Here is a 15,021-nt window from a genome sequence, read left to right as displayed (position 1 = left end):
CTGTCTGTCTTAGCATCTGTTTGTCTCTCTACCTGTGTGTGTTCTTATTCTGACAGTTTCTATCTTGGTTTCCGTGTCTCTTCCTCTGACTCTCCCTGTTTCTACCTGGCTTTCTGGCTTTCTGGGGATCCCCTTCTCTGACTCTCTGTGGCTCTTTGTTTCCCTGACTCTTTCTTCCCTGCTTTGTCTGTATCACTCCTTCTCTCTCTCTGATGTTGCCCCCTTCTCTCTGTTTCCCATTCTTTTGAATCTTTCTGTCTCGATCTCTGCTTCTCTCTCTCTCTTTCTCTCTCTCCATCTGTCTCTATATCTGTCTGCCTTTCTCTTTCTCTTTCTCTTTCTGGTCTCTTTCTCTCTCTGCCTTCCTCTAACTCTTTCCATCTCTGCCCTCAGGCTCTCTCTCCTTGTTTCCGCGACACTCGCCTGGAAACGCATCAGAACCTGAAGTGGATGGATTTCAAGTGAGAACCAGCCCTGCACCCAGACCGCCTCCCCCCACCCACCCCCAGAGCGCTGCCTTCCTCTCCCACTCCTCTGTCACGAGGAGAAGCTATTGTGCCGGGCCCAGGGAGTTGGAGTTGAAGGGCCTGGGGGTCTGAGCCTCTGACTGCTCTGAGCTACTTCCCCATTGGCTCCGAGCAGCCTGTGCTCAGCAAGGGCTGCGTGACAGGGGGAGGCTCTCGTCCATAAAAGGGGGGGGGCGAGGCACCAGGACTGCCATTCTGATGGGCTTTGGGAGCGCTCACAGCTGCCTCCTTGGCACCTCCATCCGAGCCGGAGTCAGGGAGGCCCCCTCGGGGTCTTGAGGAGCGGCTGCCACCACCTTCCAACCAGCTCGACCAGAAGCTGCCCAGGGACAAAGAGCAGCCCAGGTAATGTCCAGATGGGGCACCGGGATTCTTCTCTCACTTTTGTTTATTCCTGGTCCTCTGGACCGAGAGATGACAGGAGTCCAGGCTGGCGGTTTACAGGTTGGTGTCTGACCATCTGCCAGAGGCCGTTGCGGTTATGAGACTAGTTTACAAAAGCCGGGTCAGGGAGAGACTGACTGTTCTTCTGAAAATCTCCTTCTCCGCACAATCCTGGCTTAGACAAGCGGGTAGCTCTCCCCCAGGGGGATGCCCCCATGTCTTCTTTCCTAGCAGTCTGCCGTGCAGCAGTTCCCAGGCCAGCGCCAGGGTCCAAGACCACGGACACTTTGGGTGGGAGAAGTGAGAGGTTTAGCTAAGCAGGGTGATTTTAAAGGTCAGTGATTCTCGCTGAACTTAAGCGAACAAGGACGCAGTTACGTTAATGAGACTCAGGGCTCTGGCATTTTCCCTGTACCACGTACATCAATCGACGGTCAAGTTCAGCCTTTTCATTCTTCTTGGGTCGTGTGTGTTTGCTCGTTAGAGTGGCTACCTTTCACTTCATTTTTCACAGAATGAAGTTTGGGATTATCTGGTTTGGGAGAGAATAGGGAAGGGAGTGACAACACTCTTGTCAATTCTAGTCTGAAAAGACTTGTTGCTTTTATGTAAATTGCAGCCAGTGGATTCTGAGTTCGGCAGAGAGGGAGCTCAGATGGGGAAGCCGTTTGCTCAGTGGTAAAGACATCCGCTTCCAAAGAAAGGGTTATAGATTCTCAAAGTTTCACTTCAGTAGAAAACTGGTGAGCTTTCAAGAAAAACCCTGCTTTCAATGCCAGGACTGACTTGTAAATTCTGTGACCTTTTAATTTTCCCTGGTATCTTTTATCAAGAATCCCCTCCAAGATTTACAAACATTCCGTAATTAAGCCTCCAAGCTTCCCAGGGCGAAACAAGCTCTTCAGGTTATTGGATCGGATTTCACTTCCCCTCCCACAGACCCAACGTCTTAATTATCATCTTTCTTTCTAAAGAAAGAAATACACAAAGTATGTCTTTGTGTATTTGGTAAAATACACAAAGTATGTCTTTCTAATTTGACAGGTATTTCTGTCAGGATTCATTGCGGGATGTTTCACATTGTTAGTCTCTTCTCTTGATTCTCCCCGCCTGGCTGCCAGGGCTGTCCTAACCGCCTCACCTTCTCCCCTCATTCCCACCCCCTCCAGGCTTTTATTCTATTTTTTGCAGGTCATTTATCTCCAAGCTCTGAGATCTGCGTGGGGGGAGCTGTTGCAGCAGCCCAAGCCGATTGAGTTATGCTGCCTGGGGGAGGCTTGCATTTGCTGACGGGATCTCCAGCCCACTGCTGTGCCCCAGATGAGCCAGAGGTGTGATGGGTGATAGGCAAATCCTGCGTCTCTGACGGCAGCTGGGAGTGGGACGTGGTGGTGGCTCTTGAGGCACCCAGCGTGTTTTCACTGAACAGGGCAAAAGGACCAACTCGGGGGCTGTTTGAGAAATTTGCAATCACTTTAAGACCCATAGAGATGGGTTAGGGTTTCTGGAGATCACTGCCAGGAGCCAGGGATTTTCCATTGACCATCTAAATGGGTGTCCCACCACACCCCAGAGAGTGCTGGGTTCAAATCCCAGATCCCATCACTCATTTACTGTGTGACTGTGGGACAGCGGCAGCCCCTCTCTGAGCCTTAATCCCCTCATTTGCAAAATAAAGGTAATAATAAATTCATCCCCTGAGGTTGCTGTGAGGCTCCAATGGGATGCTGGAGTATGCCAGCATTTAGTCGAGTACTCAGTAAATGCTACAGGGACTATTCAAGGTTTTGCTGCTCCGAAGTAGCATTGGATCATGCTAATTCACGCTGCACCCTATGCCTAGGAAATATGACAAAACAGCTAATATTTCTGACTTCTCCCCATCCCCCCCACCCCGCGACCTCCTATCCTGCTCCCCACCTGCAATGGAAGACTATATCTTCATTAACCACTTTGGAATCAGGAAGTCTCTGTTTGGTTCATCCTCCCGGATGCCCCCTCCTACTTCCCACCTCCTTGGGTCCTTCTTGCACCATTGTACTTTATTAGATCTCTTCCATCATTCTAAGAGGGCTCGATAGTTGGTGATTTGATTTTAAAGAGTGTCAGAAAGTGTGGTGAGCCAGCTGATTTCTCTCACCATTTCCACTCATCTCAGCCTGTGAATGCTGGTTAATCCCATTGAGTTCTGACGAAGAGCGGAAACGATTTCACAGAGACAGAGTTGGCCGTGGCGGCAGCAGTAAACACCGTCTGGCAACACCCGGCTATGAGCCCGGGATCAGCCTTCGGGATGGAGAGACGTCCCCAAGGCCTTCGAAGTTTGAACTCGTAAATCCCCTCCCGCCTGGAGCCAGGGGGCTACTTCTGGCGGGAGGGTGCTGGGCCCAGGCCCTCAGGGCACGTGGTGGTGGAGATCCCGCCCCAAGTCCTTTGATCCATCCCGCTCGCTCGCTCAGTAGGGTTGGTCAGTTGCCATCCTGCTCACCAGGGGGCGACTTGTTCACCCAGACACTTGAACTGCCTTTTGGCTCCTTCACCTATGGCAGGACGACTCAATTTAACTTGACAAGCGTTTGCTGAGCAGCTGTGGTGGAGCTGGTCTCTGTCTGCTGGCTTCCAGGGACAAAGGACGAGATCAGGGAGTTGGCAGGAGGTGAGAATGGCATTTGTGATTCACTCTCCCCTGCTTCTCTCTCGCCCTTATTTTGTTCCTTTCTTCCTCTTTCCTGGTCCCTCCTCCTCCTGCCCCTCTCCCCCTCCCCCTCTCACTCCCCTTCTTCCTCTCCCAGCTCCTTCTTATTTTGACCTTCTCTTCCCAAATGGCCTCTCTGTTTTTCCAGGTGTGTGTGTGTGACACTCTTTCTGGCTCCTCTCTCTGCATCTCTCTGCATCTCTCCACCTCTGCCTCCCTTGGGTCCGTCCTCCTTTTGCCTTTCTGTTCTTCCTTTAACTGTACCCAAGAACAAAACAGGTGCAGGTTCTCTGTGGATTCTACTCTTGAAAAACATTCTTTTAAAAGGGCGGTGGATGTTTCCATCTTGCCTCCCACTGCAGGACCACAGAACCATCTCTCCACCCCGTGTCCAGGAGCAGCCCAAGCCAGGGCCTGCCTGGGGTGGGGCCCCCACCCTGTGCCCTGTGTTTGGATTCTTTCTGGGCTAATGGTGCATTCAGTTTCCATTCAGAGCCTGAAACACCCTCAACCCCACCCAAACCTGATAACCCATCCTTTGTCATTGACCCTAAGAGCCTAACAAGGACAACTTTCTTCAGCTTTCAGGGGCTCCCTTTTCTGCCTGCTGGGGACTCATGAAGATGAAGTTTATATATTTCAATGGGGGCAAAAGCTCCTGAAATGGTTTCATCTTCAGCAATGTGAGTTATTTAGGGATAATCTGATGGACAGTTAATGTGTACCTATGCAGACAGGGTTTTAAGCCTGCTATGTCCTTGCCTCTCGGCACTAGCCCAGTCATTTTGCCTCCCCGAGCCTCAATTTTCCCCATCTAGAAAATGGGGCTAATAGTACCCAGCCCACCCGATTCTCTTGGGGGTGAAAATGCAGTAGCTGAGATAAAACGCACAGCAAAGAGCTTGGCCCAGGTAGCTGAGACCCCCACCCCGCTGTGACCCTGGGGCCCTCACCCTCTGGCCGCCCCTCTATTGGCCACAAGCCTGGAGGTGTGGGGCTCAGGGCCACGGGGCAGGTTTTGCGGGCTCCTGTGATGGTGGTGGCTGTGGGGTCACTGAAACAGCCCCACCTCCTCCTGAGAGTCAGGCCCGGGCGTGGGAGGCCCGATCTCTGTCTCCATTTCCCTCCTGACTCACAGTGTGACCTTAAACAGCGACTTCATTTATACCTTTTCCCATTTCCTCTTCTATCAAATAGGGATAATCATATGCGATAAAGTGCTCCAAGAGATAATTGCGGTGTTAAATCAAGCCATTATTATTCCATGTTGGCTTTTTAAATAAAAATGCTTGCAGCTTCTCCAGACCCTCCGCTGACTACAGTATAGAAATATCATCGAGGAGAAAGAAGGGCAAACAGACCCTCCCTTTCAAGGACCTCTGAGCCCCCAGTGGAAAGGGCCTCCTATGTACTGGTGCTTCAGGTGGCGCCGTCGCCCGCTGGGCCCAAGAGGACGTGGCAGGGGGCAGATACCCGTGCCCCCGACAGAGGAGCTGGGCCTTGGGGAAGGTTGCAGCTCATCCTCGCTCACAAGGTGCAAGAGGGTCCTGGGGTCCGACTCCAGAGCCAGTGTCCCCTCCCCACCCCCCAGGCCAGGAATCAGGAAAATCACCAGGTGAGTTTCCCCAGGCCCCTCCTTGGGTGCTAGGAAGCAGCCGATGCTCAGGAGCACTGGGGGAGGCCGCAGGGGTTCTGGGAGGGGGGCTGGGCTCTTTATAGGGCACACGGCCTCCCCTGCTTCTTCCACTGGCCCGCTGGCCTTGAACGAAGCATCCCACCTGGGGGGTGCTTTGTTTCCTTCCTGTTAAGGGAGGCTCACTCCTCCTCCTCCCTCGCTGGGGCCAACACAGAGTGCCAGGAGGCCGGGAAAGCGCTGCCTGAACGGCCAAGGAGCGGGACCTTCTTTGGCGCGGGCCATTAGCAGGCCCCGCTGACCCGGGCGGACCCTCCAGCCCTGCACTGGGCACCAGGCGCCAGCGGCCCCGGCGGCCAGCTTCCCTCTCCTCCCCTGCACGGCGGCTCAGGGCCCTTCCTCCTCGGCTCATCCCAAATCCGAGATGCTAAGCGGGCAGGGGTATCCCTGATGCACGGCTTCTGAGCGCTATTCCTCAGCAAATCCCATCAGAAAAGCTAAAATGTTCCTCTGAGGCTCTTCTGACATTGCTCACTAATTTGTTTCTCTTACAAAAGGAAGGAAATGGCATCGCTCGGGAAAGTCTCAGCGACCACGTGGATGCGTGGCTGTTCGAGTCCCTCTTTTAACCCAAAGGGATCTGGTCACAAGAAGCTCTCCCACAACTTGGGCAAGGAGCGTCGCGTCTCCCAGCCTCAGTCTTGTCCTCTGTTCAGTGGGTGTTTAAAACATCCACCCGCAGGTTGTTGCGAGGAGTAGAAATAACCCGTGTGATGTGGTCACACCCAGCCTGGCGCGCAGTAGGCTCTTGACAAGGGGCAGCTTTTTGGGATTGCTGGGATCGTGACTGAGGTGCACTCAGCCCGCCTGGGCACACGGTAGGCCCTCCATGCATGGCCGTGCATTCATTCAACACCTTCTTTTGAGTTTCCGTGGTGTGCCCTTCTTTATCTCGCTTTTTCTCCCTCTTCTTTTCCCTTCTCCTACAGCCCAGGTGAGATTAGAATGGAGCCTGATGGTATCCAATTTAAAGCCCATAGTGTGTGTCGGGCTCGATGCAAGGTGCTCTATACATGATATCTTATTTCATTCCCACACCAAGCCTCTGAAGCACTATTAGCCCCATTTTATAGATGAGAAAACTGAGGTACCACCCAAAGTGGTGGTAAGTGCTGGGGCGGAGGTGAACCTACTTTCTGAACACGTGATGGTCCTGCTTCTGGGTCAGGAAGGGATTTGAGGTCCTCACTCCCCTTTCTCACCAAATGTGCCCCCCACCTCATCCCACGCTGCTTTTTCGTTCGTTCGTTTGTTTGTTTGTTTTGGTATGCTGTGTGGCGGTGTCACGTCTCATTCTTTTTCCATGTGAGTATCCCGTTATCACAGCACCATCTGCTGAATTTTTTGTTTCTTTGGGAATTGCGTGGGAGTTGAACCCGGGTCTCCTGCCCTCTCCTGCCCTCTACCTCTGAACTACCCTCACATCCCCTACACCACGCTGCTTTGTGAAGGCAGGAGAGTAAGCATTTCAGAGGGCAGAGACTCAAATGTCACTCAATGCCCAGCAGGGACAGGCTCGAGTAAGCCACCCCGTGGGGTCACCGGTCACCCTAGCAGCCTGATTTGTCCGTGATTGCTTCCGTGGTGGAGTGAGGTCCCATGTCTCCAGGGTAAATCGATTTTTCAGGACACATTGGAAACTGATATATATTCTTGAAATGCAAAACTCTCCCAGTTTAAAAATGGGGACAAGATGTTTAAAAATCCCTGTGCAGGTCAAAACGCCCATGCCCACTTGTTGAGCTCGGAGGTGGGTGGCTCGTTTGCCACCTCTGGCCTTTTGCAGGGAGAGAGCTCCGGGCCGGGAGGGGCGAGCCGGAGGCCTCAGTGCCCAGCTGTCCCTGCCCGACCCATTCCTCCATCCCACCCTTCAGTCCTTCAGAGAGAAGAGTCTCCCCGGGCAACCCTTAGCTCCGTCTCTTCTCCATCCACGCCCAGATGGCCTGAGGGAGCCTGGCTCCTTTGGGGCCCAGGGCTGCAAGGAGTGTGTGTGGGAGTGGGGGTGGGCGTTGGCTGGAAGAGCAGGGACTCAGTGGCTGAAGCCCTTCCCAGTGTCCGGGTAACCAGGGCTCACTGAGCGTTGCCTTGAGCAAGTCAGGAAAGAAAACGAAAACTTCCGAATAAAGGCCCCGATGTTCTGGAAGTGACCTCCCTGCTGCCTGCTTCCTGTCTCTCTCCCTCTTTGTCTCCCTCTCTCCTCTCTGCCCTATGGCCTCCCTCTCCATCTGTATTTGGGTCTCTCTCCCCTTCCCTCCTTCTCTCTTGCTGTCTTTCTGCCTCTCTTTCCAGCGCCTCTCTTTTCTCCCTGCTCTGTCTCTCTTTTTTTTTTCTTTCACTTCCTCCCTGTCCATCTTCTCCCATCTCTTCCCACTCTGTTTTCTCTGTCTCTCTTCCCCTTGTCTAATCTCTCCCCCTCTCGGCCTCCCCCTCTCCGCTCGCTTCCTCTTTCCTCCCCACTCTCCTCTCCTCGGTTCAGCTAACATTTGCTTAGCAGGTGTTGGTTTGGACAACTGGCAGTTCCGTGAGGTTTCTCAGGCGGGATGGAGGTGTGGTCCGGAAGAATTCACACAGGGCTTTGAAGAGGTGGAGGAGTTGGACAACATTCAAGTATCCGCCTGTTCCCTTAACACGCTTGTTTTGCTCCCACCCTGTATTAGATGCTGGGGATACCATTCATTCATCCCTTCATTCATTCCACCTTCCTTATCTCCATGTCACATTCAGAGTGAAAAGCTGACTTTTTACCCTCATCTACAAGGGTCGACATTTTCCGGCCTCTGCCCATCTCTCTGCTTTCTTTCTTTCTTGTTTTTAATCCCAGTCTCTCTCTCTCCTATTCATTCACCACCCTGGCCTTGCATTCCTCAAACCCACTACACACACTCTCACCTCAGGGACTTTTCACTTCCACACTCTGGTTGGGGGAATGAGAAAAATAAGAGACAATTATATGATGGAGTCAGCACAGGTGGCTGTAGAAGCTCAGAGGAGGGAATTAATCCAGACAGACTTCCTGGAGGAGGCAGCTGAAGCTGAGTTTTGAAGAATGAGTAAGAATAAGCCAACTTGAATGGAGATGTGAATGGATGGGTGGGGTGAGAAAGGTGTTCCAGGCGGGGGGAACCCCATGGGCCAAAGCTCGGCAGACAGATAGCATAATCTCTCTGTGCCTCCATTTCCTCAGCTGTAGAATGGGGAGAATATTGGGCCCAGCTCTTAAGGTTTGTTATGAGGATGCTTTACACTAAGCCATGTGCAGGACTCAGCCTCGGAGACTGGGCCTCCTTTTAAAAGCATCAGAGAGCCCCTGAAGACTTTAAGTCCAGGTGGGGGGTGTAGTAAGCTTTGCACTGACTCTGGTTGCTGTAGCCTGGAGGCCACACTGGAACCAGGAGGAGGCTGGTGGTCCCCTGGAGGGAGAGGGAAGCTGGGGGTGGGAGTGGGTTGGCGGGGCCTGGGCTCTGTGCCCAGGTGGTTAAGAAGGTAGGTTCTGGAGTCAAACTACCCGGGTACAAATCTCAGCTCTGCCGCTTAACTAGAGCAAGAAAACTTGCTGTGCCTCAGTTTTCTCATCTGTAAAGTAGGCATGAGACTAGTACCCACCCCACAGAGTTGCTGTGAATGTAAGTGAGTTAATCCATGAGAATTGCTTAGAACATCGTGATTACTTAATAACCATCGGATCAGCTCGAATTACTATTATTGAGCATAATATTGATGGATGAAAGGAAAGGATGTCACAATTATTTTTGCCTGGAACAAAGAGATCCCAAATTGGCTGGCTGAGGCGGACCTCCTACCTGAGCAGCTAAGCTGTGCGGGAAGCCTCCAGATGGAGCTGGGGTAGGACCCACTGTGTGGGTCCCGCCCTCCCTGGTGGGCTCGGCCAGTGCTAATCTCGTACCAGGACAGCCCAGCCCTGACTGATAACCGCGCTCCTACTCAAGAAAGCCCAAGCTGCCTGCATCATATCTGCACACACACCGCACAGCTCATTCACCTGGAACCCAAATCCGCTCAGCAGCTGATAGAGCGTGAAAGAAACAGGAAGGCCCGAGAGAGACACGGGGACAGACATATGTCCACTGCCCTAGGTTTTCCACTCTGTGTGTCCCTGCTCAGGGGAGCAGAGCTTGCCCAGCCTCCAGAGAGGCTTGAATCACTGTGTGACCTCAGGAGGTCCCCCGGCCTCTCAGAGCGCTGGTTTTCCCGTCTGTAAAGTGGGGATACCACGGGTGGGCAGGTTGAGGACCCTCCGGGCATCCCTGCGAGTTCGGCTGTTGAGGAATCGAAGTTGTTCTAGAAACTGCAGAGATTAAGGGCATAAGTGTCAGGCGGAACCGGCCTTGCTCCCCAGCCTCGCCACTCGCTGTAGGATACTGGTGAAGAGTGAATGAGGTGCTGGACATAAGGGCTTAGCACAGGGCCTGGTGCACAGGAGGTGCTCAGTAAATGAAGGCTGGGATCATTGTTAAGCATGCATAGGTGGGAGAACCTACTGTGTGCTCTGAGGAAGAGGTGCAGCTCTGGGCATCGGCATGAGGCTCTGGGCCTGGGGTGAGGGGCCTCCTGGCTGCCCCGACCAGCTGAGCCAACAGAGCCGCCTGCGGGACAGGGAAGACGGGGTGGGGGGCGGGGGGGGAGGCCAGCCCCCTCCGAGAGCAGCGTCTGGGGTACCAGGCCACAAAGGCTGGGCCGGAAGGACGAGGAGCTCCCCCCTGCCCAGTTCAGGGGAGCTCCCCATTTCCACGTGGGAGAATGGCATTGTGTTCCTATGTTGAACAGCTTTGACTTGAGACATTTGCTTTTTAAAGGGTTGCTTATGAGAGAGACAACTTTCAACATACTTTGCATGAAACAGTTATCTACTCGCTGAGGGTTTATTAGGCCCCTCTTACGTGCCGGCCAGTGATCCGGGTGTTGGGACACAGCAGGGAATAAGATGGTCTCTGCCCCCAAGGAGCTATCATTCTAGTAGGGGGATGATAAACCACAAAAACAGTGCAAATAAACATCCAATAAATAAAGCGGGATGAGGTGGTGCGTGGTCTGATGGAAACTGGCTGCATGTGTTTGGAGCCCAGAGCTGAAGGGACAGGGTATGGAGAGGAGAATCTGCGTGCCCCCAACATTTAGAGCAGGAGGGCCAGGCCTGACCCAGCCCAAAGGGTCAGTTCACTGGCCTGTTGTGCTGAGAAAAGCATTCCAGGGTGGGCAGAAGGGATAAGAAAGAAGGGGAGGCCAGAACACAGCGTGGAGAGAAGGTGAAGGGGGAGACACAGCCACCTCCTCTGGGGAGGAAAAGGCAAACCCCAGAGACCTTATGAAGGAAAAAGGACTGAATGGGTGACAGCCTGTGGGACAGGGACAAAGGGAGGCAAGGGAAGCTTCACAGACCTCAGAGAAGGTCTCTTCTGGCTTGACAGGTGGGCACAATGGGTTTTGAGGTCTGACACCCTAGCAAGTCCTGGCTTGCCCGCTTCCTAGCTGGGTGAGCAACCACTCCCCACCCCCAGCCTCCATTTGCCCATCTGTCAAATGAAAATACCAAAACCGACCTTGAAGGGCTGTTGTGCAGACTGAGTGTGAGTGGGTAGGGAGGCCCTTCGCCCATAGCAGGGCTCAGCTCTTAGTTCCCTTCCTTGATCCCCGGCCTAGGGCACCCACTTCCTCTCTCCAGGCCTCTTTTCTCTATTCTAGAAGAGGACCAAGGCTCGCCTTGCTGGGCTGCAGCAGGAGTTAATGAATAACTCTGTAGGCTCAGGCCACACCCCACAGAGTAGGGGATCCCGGATCTCATTGTCTTCTTTTCCTCCCCTCCTGCAGGAACAGCCAAGACAGAATGGCGTGGCAGGGGCTGGTGCTGGCTGCGTGCCTCCTTGTGCTCCCCTCTGCCGCAGCGGACTGCCTGTCCCAGTGCTCCTTGTGTGCAGCGAGGACCCAGGATCTGCCCCAACCCGTCATCCCTCTGGTAGGTCTCAGGCAGGTTTCCTGGAGGCCCAGGAACTGGGCTATGCACAAAGCCCAGAGGCCTGGGAAACCAAGAGCCTCTTCAGAAAACTCGTCCCATCTGTGCCGGGCTGGTCCTGTCCTGTGGACAGCTTGGACGCTGGGGGCTGCAGTTTTCCAGCTGCCAGTCCCACCGCAGGCCTCACCACCACCGGTTCACTAAGGTCCAGGGCAGAGACTCACGTTTCCAAGGAGCCTGGTGCCTGGCAACAGGGAATGCCATTCATTAGGTGGTGCAGACGTCAGGAATCAGCAGCCTTCAACTAACTTTTCAGGGCTTCTCATCACTGGGCTCTAAATGCCAGGAGCTGGCTAAAAGAATCAAATACTGAACCCCATTCCTGGGTGTTAGAGCTCTTGGTCTGACGTTGTTGGCTTTGCTTCATGTCGAGCTTCCCCACGTGCCTCTCCCATGACAGCAGAGAGTAGAGGCCCCAAGGGGGAGGTGGGCAGGCCACAGGCTTTGCTTCTGCTGCTTTGTAGTTCTATGACCACAGAACCCCCTCTCTGAGCCTCAGATAAGGACCCTTGCAAAATGGGGGTGATCCCCTGAGATAATGGAAAGTATTTAGTATACAACCTTAGCCGCTGTGTGTTGAGGTGCACACATTGTCAGGTGCTGCCCACACACCGTCTCAGGAGGGCACGATGGCGAAGCATGAGGACTCGTGGCATTTGATACCCAGGTTCAAGTTCCAATACCACCCCTTACAAGCGCTGCTGACTCTGGGCAAGTTACTTAACCTTAAAGTGCCTTAGTTTTGCATCTGAAGATGGGACTGATAACAGCGCCAGCCTTGTAGGTCGTCGGAAGGTTCACATGCACCCGTGAACCTGGCCCATCATAAGCTGTTGTTATATTGTCACCATCACCACTGTTATGATTGGATCCTCTTATGAAGCAGATAATATTTATCTTCCCAGATTGGATGAACCCTCCTAGGTCCCCACACATGTCCTTTCCACCATTTTGCAGTGCTTCTGTCTCTATATATTTGCAGCATCCTTCACACCTGGGAAAGATTGGGAGAGCCAACTCCTCCCTCTGGGAGTCAGAAGTAAGGAGGTGACGTGTGAGTCCACCAGAGCATTATGGGGCGATTTTACTTCCCATCCCAGCATTGCCATCTGTAGCCCTGTGCCCTTGGGAAAACTGTTTTACCTCCAAGCCTCTTTCCTCTTCTTCCATGTGGGTACTACCGGGAGCTTTGAAGTGGATGGCCCAGGGGTTAGCAATGACAGCTACCTGGCATGTCCTCAGATATTGGAGAGCAGGCTGTCTGGAGCAGGAGAGTATGTGCGCCTTGAACGTTTGCAGGTGGTGACATGACCACCGGTTTTGTTGGGTCTTTTGCAGATTTGCTCCCTGGAATGCCAGGCCATCCTGCTGCCTTCTGAAGAGTGGGAGAGATGCCAGGGCTTCCTGACTCTTTTCACCTTCGGACTCAACAGCAAGGGAGACTTGGAGAGCAAGGTGGTTTGGGAAGATCCGTATAGCACTCTGACCAAGAGTTCTGGGCCCCTCCTCAAGAAGTTGGAGAGAAACAAATTCCTCCTCCCCAGCACCCCAGCAAGGGAGAGTGCTCTGAGCAAGAGCCTGGGGGAGAAGCTCAGGGGTCTCTCGGGCAGGTTTGGGGAGGGAGTAGAAATTGAGCTGATGGATGATGCCCAGCCAATCGATGGTGCCACGGAGGCTGGAGCACTTGGTCCCAGTGAGGAGAACCCCAAAGAACAAGTCAAACGCTATGGGGGCTTCTTGCGCAAACACCCCAAGAGGAGCTCAGAGGTGGCAGGAGAGAGGGAGGGGGAGGAGGAGGGGGCATCCCATGAGGACTTGTACAAACGCTATGGGGGCTTCTTGCGGCGTATCCGTCCCAAGCTCAAGTGGGACAATCAGAAGCGCTATGGTGGTTTTCTCCGGCGCCAGTTCAAGGTGGTGACTCGGTCTCAGGAAGACCCCAGTGCCTACTCTGGGGAGCTTTTTGATGTGTGAACACCTTTCCCATCCTGGAGTTGAGTCAGGAGCTCCCCCCTGACTCCTTTCCAGATTGGAGTGCATTCGTTTATCTCCTGTGTGTGCCCCATCCCCATGCTCAGTCCAACATTGTCTACAAAATATCCACACCCAACCTACCTCTCTTCTGCCTGGGCATGCAGTATTTGTTCAGGGTCAGTGGTAAGAAGGATGCTTAGCTCAGACCGCTAGATGTCTAAAACTACCATCGCCTGCAATTCTACTTGCATCGTCAACTCTACTACCCACAGTTCCTGTGACTTCCCAGGTCCAGGAGTCCAAAGTGACCTGCCTTAGTACCTTTAAATCTATGATCTCCGAACTTTAATGACCACATGCTCCCCTCCCCCCCAAAGAAAAATGAGCACACTTCCCCAAAGCAGCTATATTCCTTTATATAGTACATGCAAGTATCATAAAGCATACAAAAGGTAGAAATTTAAAATGAAATAGAAATCCTAAATTTTATTCTCAAACCTCATGGGATCTCCTCGTGCACCCTGCTTTAGAGAGCATGCTTAAACTCAGATACCCAAACACTGCCCTTTTTTTGGTGCAGGCTTTCCTACAGTAGGGACTTCAGTCTTCCAGTGGGTTACATGCTCCACTGGCACAATTTGAATTCTCATTGTTTAGAAACCCACCTCTTGAAGCCCAGAGCTCCCAGACTCCAATCTATTTTGGTACCCCGCACATTGCCCAACTCCTCTCAGAAGATAAGAAAGTGAAAACTCCTTTCCTAAATGGTTCATTGAGAGCTGTCCTCCTTCGGAATACTGAAATGATCAAGGAGGGAGCAAGGCAAACCATTTTGTTCTGTGCAACAGTCTCAAAATGTGGACCAGTTCCCTCAGCCCTCATTAAACTAATTAAACTGATCAGTATCACACTTCTACCCGACGATGAACCGAGACACAGTCAAGTTGATGGGGTTAAGTGCAGCCGTGTTCTTGAGCAGCTGAATTGACCGCCAAGAGTCCAAGCCATCTGGCCCAACATATGCATTGGGCATTGAGTGAGGGAATCCAGAAGCAACAGCGAGTCAGAAAAAAAGGCTCTCTTCAGCTCCCATGGTAATTCTTTCCTCTTAATGTCTCAAAATAAAACCAGAAAGAGGAATGAAATGATTAAGTGCTTGAGGCCAAATGAGCTCCCTTGTTTCAAATAACCCAGAATCAGAGGCAGGAGATCTCCCAACGCCTTGGCTTCAATCACAGATCTCTCCCCCTGCCCCTCTCTTGCTTGCTGTCTCATCCCCAGGCGCTGTGGTTTGGTTGTGGGTCTAGGACACTGGGCTGCAGAGGAGAGGAAAGTTTGAGTTTGGATAATTTGCATAAAATGCTACTGAGCTCACATCTTTGTTTGTAGCCCCCAGGTCTCTCATGTTTGAAATGTATAGATTGCTTTAGGCTTCGTTTGTGTGCTTCTTAAAAATTTACTTGGAAATTTGCTTAGTTCTGAATCAGCCTGTGTCACTCCTTGCTCCTCCAGCACAATAAATTTAAAAAGCTGCTGATGACTTGATGCGTGCATGAGAGCCTCAGTCCTGAGAAGACCATTTGCAGAAAAGATTGCTGGGGAATGAATATATACATGTATCTTATTCATGTTAGGAAACTAAGTGTGCAATAGCAGAAAGAGCAAAAGCTTTCGAGCCCCACCACCTGAAATTTGAAAATTGGATCTGCGTGACCTTAGG

The 15,021-nt window shown here is 52.5% G+C and overlaps 1 protein-coding gene across 1 annotated transcript; it reads left to right on the top strand.

Annotated features, from left to right (window-relative positions):
• Positions 1-22: 22 nt before the first annotated feature.
• Positions 23-14,831, top strand: PDYN (prodynorphin). Its single transcript, XM_077112292.1, has 3 exons — positions 23-872; positions 11,126-11,270; positions 12,666-14,831. Exons 2-3 carry the CDS (start codon positions 11,142-11,144, stop codon positions 13,299-13,301), a joined length of 765 nt encoding a protein of 254 aa, XP_076968407.1. The 5' UTR covers positions 23-872; positions 11,126-11,141; the 3' UTR covers positions 13,302-14,831.
• Positions 14,832-15,021: the final 190 nt, after the last annotated feature.

The sequence above is a fragment of the Tamandua tetradactyla genome, chromosome 1 (genome assembly GCF_023851605.1).
Source record: "Tamandua tetradactyla isolate mTamTet1 chromosome 1, mTamTet1.pri, whole genome shotgun sequence".
Taxonomy (NCBI): domain Eukaryota; kingdom Metazoa; phylum Chordata; class Mammalia; order Pilosa; family Myrmecophagidae; genus Tamandua; species Tamandua tetradactyla.
This window is presented reverse-complemented; position numbering and strand designations above follow the sequence as displayed.